The sequence below is a fragment of the Bos javanicus genome, chromosome 25, assembly GCF_032452875.1.
Source record: "Bos javanicus breed banteng chromosome 25, ARS-OSU_banteng_1.0, whole genome shotgun sequence".
NCBI classification, from domain to species: Eukaryota; Metazoa; Chordata; class Mammalia; order Artiodactyla; family Bovidae; genus Bos; species Bos javanicus.
In genome coordinates, this window is record NC_083892.1 from 27,973,048 (window position 1) to 27,988,156 (window position 15,109).

At 41.8% G+C, this 15,109-nt stretch overlaps 1 protein-coding gene across 2 annotated transcripts in view; it reads left to right on the plus strand.

Moving 5' to 3' along the window:
• CRCP (CGRP receptor component) overlaps window positions 1-12,218 on the plus strand; it is a 42,470-nt gene extending 30,252 nt beyond the window's left edge. For both annotated transcript variants that reach the window (XM_061401823.1, XM_061401822.1), the window contains exon 6: window positions 1,675-12,218. In XM_061401823.1, the coding sequence (XP_061257807.1) occupies window positions 1,675-1,824 (150 nt within the window). In that variant the 3' untranslated portion in view covers window positions 1,825-12,218. The remainder of the gene's footprint in view (window positions 1-1,674) is intronic.
• The last annotated feature ends 2,891 nt before the right edge of the window (window positions 12,219-15,109 follow it).

Below are 15,109 nucleotides of genomic sequence, written 5' to 3' on the forward strand. Positions count from 1 at the left end.
CCATATAAGAAACGAATCGCCAGTCCAGGTTCGATGCAGGATACAGGAAGCTTGGGGCTGGTGCACTGGGATGACCCAGAGGGATGGTATGGGGAGGGGGAGGGAGGAGGGAGGGGGGTTCAGGATGGGGAACACGTGTACACCCATGGCGGATGCATGTTGATGTATGGCAAAACCAATACAATATTGTAAAGTAAAAAAATAAATAAATAAAAAATAAAAATTATTCTTAAAATAGAAAAAAATAAAGACTATAATATAAAAAAAATTAAAAATAAATAAAAGTGGACTTTTGAGGATTTTTTCTTTTTCAGTAGAAAAGTTACATGGAGCCTCTGAATCTTTATTGTGTGGTTGTTTTACTTTGCAGCATAATGGGAAGTAGCTCCATTGGTTCACTCTGGATCTTTTTTTTTTTTCCTCACTCTGAATCTTTATTCTAGAACACCCAGTGTTACTCTCTAGTTGTGGAAACGTTTTTGGACTGAGGTGAATGAAGAGGCTGGCGGTTTGCCAGAACTTTGATCTTGGGCCTGTCACCTGGCTTCTTTAACTTCTGCACTGTTGTTTGTGCAGCCAGGCAGTCAGACTGAAGTCCTTTTGAGGATTGTAAGCCTCGCTTGTCATCATGCTGTACTTAAATCTGCCAGGATTTCTTTCTGGAACTCCTTTTGGTTGTAGTTGCCAGATTCCAGACACTGTTCCTGGGAAATGCCATAGGACAGACCCTGAACACCTTTGTTGAGAAAGCTGTTTTGACAGATGGCTAGTGCCTGCACGTGAGCGTGGTGAAATAACTGGACTGCTTGCGTGACGCTTTCACAAGATGGTTGATGACATTGTGTTTGTGTTTATTAACATTGAGGATTAGAGGTTAGGCTTGCAAGTGTGGATCTCATCTGTGCGTTCAGATGTCCAGGACCATTTCAGAAACTGGGCTATAAATGGATCTTTGATGGGGCGGTGGGAGATTGTTTCCCAGCCGTCATTCCTCAGGCATCCTGCATCCCCAGGAGATGACAATGGCCCATGGTGTGTGTTAGATTGTAGGAGTCAGAGATGGACAGGTCTGGCTTGGGATTCTAGATCTGCCCTTTGCTGAGCTTGTCATGAGGTTTAAAAGGAAAAATGGGTGTGAAGCGCAAGACGCAGTGCCAGGCCCAGGAGCTGTTGTCAGTGGGGATAGTAGTAAGGATTAGAAAAAGTAAACAAACCATTTGGCACATAGTGGGCAGTCATCAACTGAGCTGCTGCTACAGGACAAAAGTTAACAGATGTGCTGGTTGTGATGCACCAAAGTGTATATGAAATGCCATTTTACCCGGGTGAGTTTTCTTTGTCTATGTAGTGTATTTTTGTGTGTAGGTGGATGGGTAGGGAACTGTTAGGGTTTGCTTTTTCTTTAAGAAAAAATGCTAACCTGCAGCTTGCTTTTTTCACTGACTCGTGTGGAGCAGCCACATCGGCTTACCCTGGAATTTGAGCAGGCTTCTGCCTCCTGGGGAGTTACAGCGGAAAGGGCCTGGAGACCCAGGGCAGCTCAGGAGCCAGACCCTGAGCTCTGTGCTGAGGGGCTGGGCCGAGACCAGGAACAACATGGGGAGGGGAGGGCGGGGGTGGGCCCAGTCTGTGAGGCTCCTTATAAGTCCTGGGGGGTTTTCTTTCCTTCTGCAGATGGTGGAGGAGAGTGAGGAACGGCTGACAGAGGAGCAGATCGAAGCTCTGCTCCACACCGTCACAAGCATCCTCCCCGCGGGGCCAGAGGCCGAGCAGCAGCAGAATGCCAGCGACGACGTGGCGATGGACGAGGAGGACCCCGCGTAGAAGAGCACAGCTGGCCCGAGTGTCTCCTGAAGTTGAAGGCCCAGCGGCCGTTTCCCAGACATTCAGAGGATTGTTTATTTGATTTTACCGTCTATCCCAACAGGCCTGATTTCCCGGTTAGTTGGGTAAACCACAAAAATAATCTTAAAAGAAATCCTTGTGCCTCTGTGAGAACAAACATGGTGGACTGGCTGAGATTGTCAGGGCAGAGAGCTGAAGAGAGGAGGAGCGAGTCAAAAAGGACAGTGACTGTGGAACTCTCAGTGGTAAAAATATTTCTTCTGCGGCCTTTGCCATGGTTGTGGGAAGGTCTTTGTACACAGCTGGTAAAATACTTGCCTTGGCTTTGATGGGCTGTATCCTAATTAATTTCATCTGCTTCCCTCGGACCTTCCCAAGCAGGGATGCAGAGCATTGCTGGAGTGAGAGCTGACTTAGGAGAATCCTGTTAGATGGCTGGAAACTCGTGAAGCAGCAAATAGTTGCTCTAAGTTAAAGTGAGCCACTGAGCTTGGCTCACCTTAGAGGAATCTTTTCCTTAAGAACAATAGACATAAGAAAAGACTGGCCTAGGAACTTGGCGGTCCAGTGGCTTAAGACTCCACATTCCCAATGTATGGGACCCAGGTTCCATCCCTGGTCAGGGAACTAGATCCCACATGCTGCAACTCAGGAGAAAAAAAAAAAAGATTCCTGCATGCTACAACGAAGATCGAAGATACCGTGTCCAAATAAATATTTTAAAAATAACTAACTAAAAGAACGGGCTGGACAGCTCTTCATCAGGTCTAAAGGCCCCTTCCTCTACTGGCATGAGCTTTGTTTAGCAGTTTCACTAGTTAGTCTTCAATGTTAGGACACCAGCTCACTGCAGTTGAAAAGAGGCACTCCAGTGTTCTTGCCTGGAGAATCCCAGGGACAGAGGAGCCTGGTGGGCTGCTGTCTATGGGGTCACACAGAGTCGGACACGACTGAAGCGACTTAGCAGCAGCAGCAGCAGCAGACTGTATGACCACGTGTCACCTGCCTTTCTGAACACCTTCAGGTTTCTGCCTTGTGACAGGTGCAGCCTGTTGCAGCCAGGTGAGCCTCATTTGCACAGGGGGCAGATGGTTTGCATCTTTGAGAAAGGGCAGTTCTCTGGCGGTCCAGTGGTTAAGACTCAGTGCTTTCATTGCAGGGGGTGTCGGTTTCATCTGTAGTAAGGACTAAGATCCCACGTGCTGCAAGCTGTGGCACCACCCCCTCCCCCAAACAAAAGAAACCCTAAATAAAGGGCACAATTATGTAGCTCTTTTTGTGGATGGAGTATGAAGAACTAGAGGCTGATTTTAATAAGAGTTTGAATTTGTTGACTGTTTGTTACATTAGTTTTTTTAATTGAAAAATTAGAATAATTACCATGCAAGGAACTTGTTAATATTCAGGCTTTGGAGAGTTTAGTAGCCCCAGACATACGGTTGCCTTAAATCCTAGGAGTATTGTTTAAAATTAATTCCCTGTATTCACTCTGCTCTCTATTTGGAGAAGAAAATGCCCATAGACATTTTTCAAATTGGTACTCATTTTGTTGTAAGATCACATATTTTCAATGCTTCTGTTAATTGGATTACTTCCCACCTCTTACAAGTCCCAGGTTATTTCAGCCCCCCCAGTAGGCAGTTATGTTTACCTTAACCTCATCATCTAAGGATCAGTTGAGATCTGCTTACAGGCAACATTGAAATTAACAGGACATTTATTTTTAAATCTCTCTTGAATATCAGGAATTTTACCAGGAGCTGTTGCTTTGTCAAGGCATACAGGTGCTTATGTCCTTGTTTCATTTTGACCTTGAGTGCATTTGATACTTTTTCTGCATGGATTTAGGGTTTAATTAGTTAATAAATGGTTTCCAGATGACTACCAACTTACACTATTTTAAAAAATCTTAGAAGAGTTTATTTTACCATGGGTAGTAAGAAATAAAATGAAATCTGACTTAAAAACTAATACATACGTATTAATTTTGTTTTTTTCCTTGAGTCTATTTAGATCTAAGTTTTATGTTGGATTTCAAGAAAATTTTAAGTTTCTTTATTTGGGACCTGAATTTAGCCTCTGATTAGGTCAAACAGGATCTAGAAGATTGAACCTTCATAAGAAATATGGACTGTGTAGTTTTCCTATTGCATTAATAACAATATTTTAGAAATAAAAATTTACACAAGAAACTTAACCAGGATCATCTGGGAAGGAGAGCTGGGAGTCTGTGAGACTTGCTTTTCACTTTATATCCTTCTGTGTGCTTCAGTTTTTGACTGGGTGGCTGTTTTATTCTTTAAAAAGAAAAAAAGTTTGTGCTTATTTGCATGTTGTCCTTGGCCTCTGAAAGTTATTAAAGGTATAGTCCATAATTAAATTATGTCCCAAAACATAGAGACTGACACCCAATCCAGTCACTCTGGGAAACACAGCACTGAGGGAAGTTGATCTTTTAAGAAAGTGCTACTGAGCCCTTGAAAGATGAAGTTGATTCACAGAGTGTTTAGCCAAATATTGGCTTGGCCAAAAAGTTCATTCAGGGTTTACCATAAGACATTATGGAACGAACTTTTTGGCCTTGCCTCTTTTTGCTTAAAAGGTACCCACTACCACCTCAGAAAACTTGACATTTATTCAAGGCTCGTTTATAAAATAATGGGTATTGTTTTCCTAATCAGTCATTGTGTGAGCACACCAGCTCTCAAGAGTTTATACCCTAGTGAGAGATGAGAGACTTAATCCTCCAGTATATTCTTTGCTAAATCATCACTGTTTTTAAATTTAAAAAGCAAGAAGAATAAAAATCTAAGCATTTAACCCTAGCGTTCTAGGTCATTCACAATCTGATTCCCAGTAAAATTCCCAATTTTTGTAGTCTTGTGTACAACCCTCCATTCCAGCTAAGTGGATCCACCCATTCATTAACTCAGCACATTTTTGAGTGACTGTGATGCAAGGCTTCGGGCTGGGCAGTGGGATTATGATGTGACTCTGTCATCCTGAGTCCCTGGCTTTAGAAAGCTTTATGTTCTAGGGGAGGAGATGGTAAATGACCAGTTTCACAATTCATTATTTTGTTATAACAACAGTGGTTCAAATTAGAGACAAGAATGAGCTAAGAGAGCACGTAACAGAGAACCTGACCTAGTCTGGTAGGATCAGGGAAGGTTCTCTGAGAAAGTAATGTTTAGATTTGAAGGATGAATGCTGCTGCTGCTGCTGCTAAGTTTCTTCAGTCGTGTCCGACTCTGTGTGACCCCATAGACGGCAGCCCACCAGGCTCCCCCGTCCCTGGGATTCTCCAGGCAAGAACACTGGAGTGGGTTGCCATTTCCTTCTCCAATGCATGAAAGTGAAAAGTGAAAGTGAAGTTGCTCAGTCGTGTCCGACTCCTAGCGACCCCATGGACTGCAGCCCACCAGGCTCCTCCGTCCATGGGATTTTCCAGGCAAGAGTACTGGAGTGGGGTGCCATTGCCTTCTCCGGAAGGATGAATAAGTTAGTGAAAAAAATAACAATCCTTGAAAATATTCTTTGTTTCCCCATCTCTGTGCTTTTGTTTATACTATGCCATCTGCTTATACTATACCCCTTCTTCCACTACCCAAATTCTAACTCAAGATTTGGGCTTATATCTGCTATTTTCCAGAAGGCCCTTCCTGAGCTCTTGCATGTTGATAATAGTATGTGCTTTTTTATATATGAAAGTCAGTTTTGCTGGATACAAAGTCTTTTGAGTCACATTTTATTTGCCTTGGATTTAAGATACTCAGTTACTCTATTATTTTCTTCTGGCATCAAGCATTGGTGTTAAAAAGCCTGACAATATCCTCCTTTTGTTTCTCATATAAGCCACTGGCTTTTTTCCTGCCCCCATAGATGCATAAAGGATTTTTTTCTCTCCCGAAAGTCTGGTGAATTTACTAGAATGTCTTGGTATTGGTTGTTTAAGTATTCTTAGATACATGGATACATGGTGTATATGTAGTTTTAGATATTTTTTCCTCAATTTGAGAACATTCCTGGAAGTGTTTACAGATTTTCTTGATTTTATACCAGGATATGTATACCTTAATTTTTTAATGTATATTTTCTTGATTTTTTAATATTTTGTTCACTTATCTGCCATATTGTCATTTTCATTCAAATCATTTTACTGTCTTCTGTGATTTCTTGAAAAATTTTCCTCCTGTTTTCCCAAAGGCATTTTAAAATTGCATTTATTTGGTCTTGTGTTTCTTCTAATTTAGTCTTAATCTTTTCCCCTTTTACTTCTAAGTGTTACTTTGAGTAAAGTAAAACTCTTATGAATTTTTCTAATTCCATTCACTGCGGTTCTTTCGTGTCATATATAATTTTCTTATTAATATTTAGCTAGTTTTAAAATGGTTGTAATTAGAGCTATTTTGTATGCATGTATTTCTGGTGTGGTCTCATCTTACAGAAATGTTATACTTCTGTCTTTTTTTAAATAATAACTTTGAGATTTGACCTTAGTAATTTTCTGCTGTTTATTTTTATATGAAATTAGTTTCCTGGAATTTTTAGAAGGAGTTGTGTGGTTCAGGATGGTTTTCCTAATCTCACAGGGCTCCCTCTTTTGTTGTGTTCATATAATATTAAAAAATATGATGCCTTGCTGACCCTCTTCCCCTCCCACACTTTTATTTAGACCAAGGATTGGCAGAAGCCTCCTATTTTTTATAAATAAGGTTTCATTAAAACACAGCCCTTCTCATTCATTTATGTATGTTTATGGCTACTCTCAGGCCAAACCTGCAAAATTGAGAAGTTGCACCATGGACCCCATAGCCTGCAAGCCCCAAATGTTACTGCCGAGCCCTGAAAGACCCTGATTTAAACCTCTTCTTTCATTGTCTGTTGTTCCTGTTCTGCTCAATTTTAACTTTATCCCACATGTGTCTTCTCAGTGTGGGCCAGTGTCAAGCAAGCCCTCACCAGTCAGTTTAGAGAGTTCAAAGGGACTTCATGCTGCTTCAGACCTGAGTACCCTGTATGTTTGGAGAAGGCCATGGCACCCCACTCCAGTACTCTTGCCTGGAAAATCCCATGGACGGAGGAGCCTGGTGGGCTGCAGTCCATGGGATCGCGAAAAGTCAGACACGACTGAGCAACTTCACTTTCACTTTTCACTTTCATGCATTGGAGAAGGAAATGGCAACCCACTCCAGTGTTCTTGCCTGGAGAATCCCAGGGACGGGGGAGCCTGGTGGGCTGCCGTCTATGGGGTCGCACAGAGTCGGACACGACTGCAGCACCCTTTATGTTTAAAAAATGATGGTAAAATATACATATAAAGTTTATTATTTTAAGTTTAACAACCCAGTATATTCACAGTGTTGTGCAGCCATCATCACCATTTAGTTTGAGAACACTTTTTATTACCTCAGACTAAAACTCACCATTAAACAATACAGCCCACTACCCTTCTTTCTGCAGCCCCTGGTGACCTCTATTCTACTTTCTGTCTCTATGAAATTGCCTGTTCTGAGTACTTAGTGCAAGTGGAATCATAAAATATTTCTTTCAGTGTCTGCTTTTTTCCACCAAGTATAGTGTTTACTACATCCATGCTGTAGCAGGTATCAGAATCTCCTTTTATGGCTAAGATTCCTTTGTATGTATACATCATATTTTGTTGATCCATTTTATTTATTAGTGGACAACTTCAGTTGTTTCTGCCTCTGAACATTGGTGTACAAGTATCTGAATCCCTGCTTTCAAGTCTTTTGAGTATAAATGCAGGAGCAGATTTGCTGGATTTATGTGGCAGTTCAGTTTTTAACTTTATGAAGAGCTGTCACAATGGCTTTTCCATCTTTCCACAGTGGCAGCACCGTTTTATATTCCCACCAGCTGTGCACTTGGATTCCAGTTTCTCCACATCCTTGGCCAACATACGTGTTTTTCTGTTTTGCTTTTGTTTTAACGATAGCTCTCCTAATAGGTTTTAAGTGGTATCTCATTATAGTTCTGATTTGCATTTCCCTGGTGATTAGTGATGTTGAGTATCTTCTCATGAGCTTATTGAACACTTGTATTTCTTCTTTGGAGATATATCTATTTGAGTCCTTTGAATTACATTTGTTGTTGTTGAATTGTAGAAGTGTAGTTCTGTATTCTGAATATTAACTCCTTGTCGTATGTATGCTTTGCAAATATTTACTCTCATTTGTGGGTTTTTTTACTCTCTTGATAGTGTCCTTTGATTATTTTCCCTTTAATAAGTAATTTGTGTAGAGCTACTTTAAAGTTGGGCTTAAGTGGCTCGCTGGTAAAGAATCTGTCTGCCAGTGTAGGAGACGCGAGTTTGATCCCTGAATCAGGAAGATCCCCTGGAGAAGGAAATGGCAACCCACTCCAGTATTCTTGCCTGGAGAATTCCATGGACAGAGGAACCTGGTGGGCTCCAGTCCACAGAGTCGTAAAAGATTCAGACATGGTTTAGTTGACTGAACAAGAACAGCGACATCTTTAAGATTATATAGCTATCTTGTTCTTCATCAAACTTTAACTCATTAACTTAAGCATCTGTTGATGATTCTTTCTTGAATCAATGGCCGCTGTTTTTGTTCATCAGCTGTGCTCCTGATACTGCCCTAGGTGCTTACCATGCATTATTCCCTTTGTCACAGACGAGGGGACTAAAGCTGAAGAGCCGAAACAACGCTGGAAGGGTTCCTAGTGAGAGTAGAAATGGGAGCAGACTCTGGACTGAACTAAAGCTCATGTGCTGGAGTTTGGGAAGCAAGTGTTAGCTAAAGACTTGGGACTCCAGGCATCAGGTCTGTTGAGCAAGCCTGTTTCTGATGTTCCTTCCTTTTGCTTGAACACCCGCAACCTCGAGACAGGGTAGGACAGGCAGACATCAGGGCTGTGGGCTGTGGGCCGCTGGGTGTGTTCTGTAGTGAGGATCCAGTTCCCTGATGGAGTACCAGCCACTCAGGCTGATCCCCTGCTTACAGCTTCGTGGGTCACTGTGTATCCTCAGTGTTCTGCAGGTGTGGTTGGGTCAGTAGCTGTGTTCACAGAACCAGAAGGCCCAAGTTGTTGATTCAGTGGTAAGGGTGGAGGGTCTTAGTAAGCCAGCAGTTCTGAGGTAAACATTCCTATTCTTTCCTCCCCTGGGGCCTTAGCTGGGAGGAGCAGAACATAAGGAGGGTGGGGTCCTGGGCAGGGAGCCAGAGCCCTGAGTCATGGGAAGACCATGGAGTCAGGGCCAGGGCAAGGCATGCTTAGCCAGAAAACCTGGAGGGAAGCCATGGTTTGAGTGCCAGAAGGAGGGAGAAATCACCAGAAGCAGGCGAGTCCACAGGAGGGATTTCGGTCAGAAATGGAGCCACGAACAAGCTCTGCTGGGTTAGGATCACATGAGGTTGGTAGAGGAGGCGCTGAACCTGTGTCTGCAGGTCACCACCATGGGAGGCTGACTGTCCAGGGCTGACAGTGGCCTAAGCCTGGTAGATGATCCCAGGGATGCATGAGGCAGGTGTGTGCCTCAGACCCGGGTGCCCTCCTGGCTCAGGCTTCGTGATGGACATTCACCTCTCCAGCTATAACTGGGCGTCTCCAATAGGCCCATACTCACCTCCATCACCGGGAATTCACCCTTTGTCCTGTCAGCTGGGGTCACCTTGCCTAGCTCCTCGTCTGGAGGATTACCGACCCTCTCTTATAACTGAATTCTTTAAGAACTGGTTTTTGCCCTCCTTTGAGTGACCTGGCCCTGGCTCTTGGGAGCCATGCTGGTGAGTGGCTAGCAGGAGTACCAGCTTTGGGCCAGATGAATCCAGGCTCTGCCATTTACCCGTTGTAGGACTTTGTGAAATTACTTAACTTCCTTGTGTCTTGATTTCTTCATTTATGAAATGTGAGTAATCAGAGTAACCTGGGATAGTGGGGGGGGGGCGGCTATCAAATGAAATCATGTTCACAGAGTGCTAATGCGTTCCTGACATAGTCACTGTCCAGCAAATGTTAGCTGTCTGAGTTTATCTGTCTTGCTTCATTTCTGACTTTGTACCCCAAGCTCTTCCTGGCTCTCCTGTGGTCCTTAGTGTTAGCCTTTGGATTCTCTCAGCGCGATGGCTCTTGATTCCTGTGTCCTGTCCTAAAACTTGCCCTACTCTGACACCTGTGAGGGTGGAGGCCTGAAATAAAGTACCCTGTTTATCAGAGATCTACTTCAAGACACCCTAAGAGCAAAGCATGCCACTGTCTCTCTGCTTAACCCAGTTCTAAATGCAAGTTTTGAGAAGAAAAATCTCTTCTGTTAATGTTGTTATGTAACAAAGTACCCTAAAACTTTGTGGCCTAAATAACTTTTATTTTGATCATAATTTTGTGAGTCAGGAGAGGGCTTGGTTAGGTGGTTCGGATCTGTGCTGGAAGCAGCTACAGCTGAAAGATTTCTTTCCAGGACAGCTTCTTCATGCCTGTAATGAGCACTTCCACATACTTTCTCATCCTCCAGGGTCTTCACAATGTTTGGGTCACAGACAGCATGGTTGTCCCAGTGCAGTCAGATTTCTCACATGACAAAGGCCCTAGAGCAAGCATTCCAAGAGGGTGGCCTAGATGGAAGCTGCAAGGCCTCTTATGAACTATACTCAGAGTTTGAGAAGATCATAGCTGCTGCATTCTTTTGGCTGAACAAATACCCAAGGCCAGATCAGATTCCAGGGAAGAGGAATTAGATTCCACCGCTCAGTGGGAGTCTTCCCTGATAGCTCAGCTGGTAAAGAATCTGCCTGCAATGAGGGAGACCTGGGTTCCATCCCTGGATTGGGAAGATCCCCTGGCGAAGGGAAAGGCTACCCACTCCAGTATTCTGGTCTGGAGAATTCCATGAAGCGTATAGTCCATGGGGTCACAAAGAGCTGGACACGAATAAGCGCCTTTCACTTTCTCAGTGGGAGGAGTAGAGTTAGGGTTAGGGATGCAAGCCATCTGGAGTCTACCACAGCACCTGAAGAGTGGATGCTGACTCCCGTCTGGTGCTCTGCTGCAGTGGGGTCAGGGAAATGGAGTTTTTAGGATGTCTCGACTCTGCAGCCTAGATGGAAGATGGGGCACAGGAAAGACGGTGGGACAGCCCGCCATTCAGTCATGCTTGTCATGCTTTGGTGATCAGATTCTGTGAGTTGGCTGAAAGGTTCCTTTGATTTTTTTTTCTGTATGATGGCTCTAGTAACAGTTGTCTTTAACTTCATTTGAAACAATTTTGTTAGGTTATATTACTACACCTGTCATACTTGCGTGCATTAAAAATTTATCAAAAGTAGTAAATTTTTGTATAGCTGTTTTAATATTGAAAGTGGAAGAAAAAGGCAAGATTTTCAGCATATTGTGCTTTATTATTTCAAGAGAGAAAAACACAGCTGAAACCAACAAAAAAATTTGTGCAGTATATGGAGAAGGTGGTATGAGTGATCAAATGTGTCAAAAGTGGTTTGTGAAGTTTCAGGCTGGAGATCTCTCACTGGGTGATGCTCCACAGTTGGGTAGAACAGTTGAAGTTGATACTGATCAAGTCAAGACATTAATAGAACAGTCAGCATTATACCACTTGAGAGATAGCTGACATGCTCAAAATACTCAAATCAAGCATTGAGAATCACTTTCACCAGCTTGTTTGTGTTAATCGCTTTGATAAATTTGGGTTCTACATAAGTGAAGTGGAAAAAACCTTGACCATATTTCCACATGTGATTCTACTGAAACATAGCAAAAACTTTCTATTTTTAAAATAAATTGTGATGGGCAATGAAAAGTAGACACCGTACAATAACATGGAACAGAAGAGATCATGGGCAAGCAAAATGAACCACCACCAACCTCACCAGAGGCCAGTCTTCATCCAAAGAAGTGATATTGGAAAATGGTGGGATTGGAAAGGAGTCCTCTATTATGAACTTCTTTTGTAAAACCAAACAATTATTTCCACCAAGTACTGCTCCCAATTAGACCCACTGAAAGCAGCAATCAACAAAAAGTGTTCAAAATTAGTCAACAGAAAGCCTACAATCTTCCATCAAGGTAATGTAAAACGTGTTTCTTTGATGACCAGGCAAAAACTGGTCAGGTTGGCTAGGAAGTTCTGATTCATCTGCAGTGTTCACCAGACATTGCACCTTTGAATTTCCATTTATTTTGGTCTTTACAAAATTATCTTAATGGCAAAAAAATTTCAGCTTCCTAGAGTAAAAGGCACCTGTAACAGTTCTTTGCTAAAAAAGATAATAAGTTTGGGAAAGGTGGAATTATGAAGTTGCCTGGAAAATGGCAGTAGGTTATGGAACAAAACAGTGAATATGTTATTCAATAAAGTTCTTGGTGAAAGTGAAAAATGTGTCTTATTTTTACTTAAAAACTAAAGGAACTTTTTGATCAACCCAGTATAACAAGTTTCCCTTCATCATTGGTGTCAGCATTCTTGAGTCCAAATGGGAATGGGGAGCAGTCAGTCCCTCAGTCTATCCTGTCCTCTGGGTCAAAGCTTAAATTTTTTTTTTTTTTTACTAAAACAGTGAAAGCTACAGTTTATAACAGCATATGGACATATATATGTAACTGGAAAAAAGTTTTATGGTGCAATTTTTATCTTTATTATGTGCAATGTTGTCTCAATTTTCTAGTCTCTTCCTTTTAAACAGATAGCATATTGTGCCTCCACTCAATTAATCTCATGATTCATTGATTTACCAGTTGTAGTTTGAAAAGCATTACTGAAAATTCTTCTCTTTTCTTATAGGGACTGAAAACAAAAGAAAAAAAAAAGTAGGAAAAAAAGTACATAAGAACATTCCCCAAAAAGATTGGAGGAAGCTACCTAAAAGCAATGCCTGTTAACCTCTATCTCATTCACATCCAATTTACTTGTTTAGATCACTCACAAAAATTTTATCATACCAAGTTACTTTTCTTGCCGACAAGTTTTGTAACAAAGATAACATGAACTTACCTGACCAGTAAACTCAAGGAGAATAAAAGTTGTATGCCTGCATTATTTTCAGTGTTGATAGCTCTAAAGATATGCTTGTTTTACTTAAAAACTCCAAACTTGCTTTAATATGCCAAAATTAATCTCAGATCATATAAACCTGAAAAGTGCTGGATCCAGTCTGTTATATTTCAACTGGTATAAATGCTTTGGGTTGTTTTGGTTTGGTTTGGTTTGGTTGGCTGTGATTTGTGACATGTGAGATCTTAGTTCCCAGACCAGGGATCAACTCCCATCCGCCCACCCCGACCCCTCGCAGTGAAAGCTTGAAGTCTTAACCGTTGACCACCAGGGAAGTCCCATTGCTTGTTTGTTTTTAAGCCAATTAAATAGAGCTCTTCTCCAGATCAATTTTAGCAATACCATCAGCAGGTAGGAAATGAAAAAAACACATCTATAACACATGTATACACACACACACATACAGACACATGAAAATACAGACAGAAGGAAACAGGGACCCATTGGTTTGTTTTAAATTTCAGCCGTGTCTCAGATCAAACTCAAAAGAATAGTTAGATCCAAATTGTGTTTCTGGCATACTGTAAAGATGCTTTTAGAGCTCTTTATGAAGTCAATTTGCCTTTTAGAAGCTCCTGCAAATCAAAAAATGCATTACATTGGATCCCTAAGGATTTGGACTCCTCTCTTTTAGGAGTGCTCCTTAAGGTGAACTTTTTTAAAACAAAGATTCCCCCTTTTGAACAGGATGGATGAATTCCCAAAACCCTTCAACAGACAGAAATACCAAAAATCTAAGGCAATTGCTATTTAAATCTTTCTTTCTTGTTTATTTGCTCCAGTTAACTTAGAAACAGTAACTAGGGGTTTAACATTTGGATCCTCAGATGATAGTTCAGTTTTAAAGGGGCTGGTTTTCACAGAAGAAAGATGGAAGATGGCATTGGGGGTGGGGCCAGAGTACAAGGTGGAGTCCAGAGACAGAAGAGCCAAAGAAGATACACAAGATGGCCCTAAGACAAAGAATTTAGAGGGAGGGGAACATAAGAAGTAGGAGGTTTCAGAAGTCATTTTGTTCTTTTTTTTAATCTAGTTTTTTGGTTGTGTCTGCCAATTTAGAAACAGTACCTTGCTGAGAAGCAATTTTAGAGTATTGAGTGTATTTGAAAGCTTATCGGTACTAACAAAAATAAATATACCATTTGTTTTAATTTTAAAATCAGAGTCCTCCAATGTAATCTTAAAAATGAGTTTAGGAAGATTGAAAATTCCTCATAATGGCCATGGTAATTCTGAGTAACCTTTAGATTTTTCAGCCCACTTTGTTAAAAATGCACATGTGGGGAGCCTGTAGTTTTTAACATGGAACCAACTGGAATCCCCAAAGGAGGGCTGCCCTCAGGACATTTAGATGGCCAGGGTCTTATTTTCTTAAGTTAGCCTAGAATTCTAAGAAAGTTGCTGCAGTCCTGGCCCAGATTCCAAAAGGAATAAAACAAACTCTTAGATCCCACTTAGCTTGGCCCTCAAAAGAGAACCTCACTACCATGCTCCAGAAAACAACTTAATACTCAATAATGAAGAAGCCTTGATCCAGAAAGAACAAAACCTTTCCAAATCCCAGATGAAGTCCAGGAGCTCAAAGTGCAAAAAGAGTGGAGCTTGGAACCCAAAATGAGACTCCAGACTGAAAGCAGATGCTGACCACAGAACCAATGAGCATAATGGACTTTGCAGGTACCTCATTCAGTTCTGGGAGCCATCATCTCTGGCATCCACCTCCTTTGGATCCCACTTCTGACACCAAGTATGTCAGCTTTAGTAATATAATAGCCAGCTACTTTAGCAGCAAAAGTGAGTTTATTTACTGATAGCAGAGGAATTCCAATTTGGTAAAAGTGAATGACAACACACCATAGGCAAATCCAGAGCACAAAGAAAAGGAACTTGCTTTTATGGGGAAAAGGAGGGAGTTGAGAGGCGCTGTGAACCAAAGAGTCCATTGGAAGAAGCTGGGAATCCAAAGTATGGTGGCTTCTCATTGGTTGGGCTTCTACAGTCTGATTAGCTGGGCCATCATGGAGTGGAAAGATGTTTTCCTCCCCCTGATGGATAGTAATGTAGAGGCACCTTCCTGTCAGAGATTTAGGTGAGGTCTCTTCCTGTCTGGTGTAACTGATGATGCATCGTGGTCATGATAGCTCACCCTACAGGCCTGTCCCAGTTTCAATTTAGAGGAGTTTGTTGTTGCTTTTTTTTTTTTTTAACAAAAAGGCT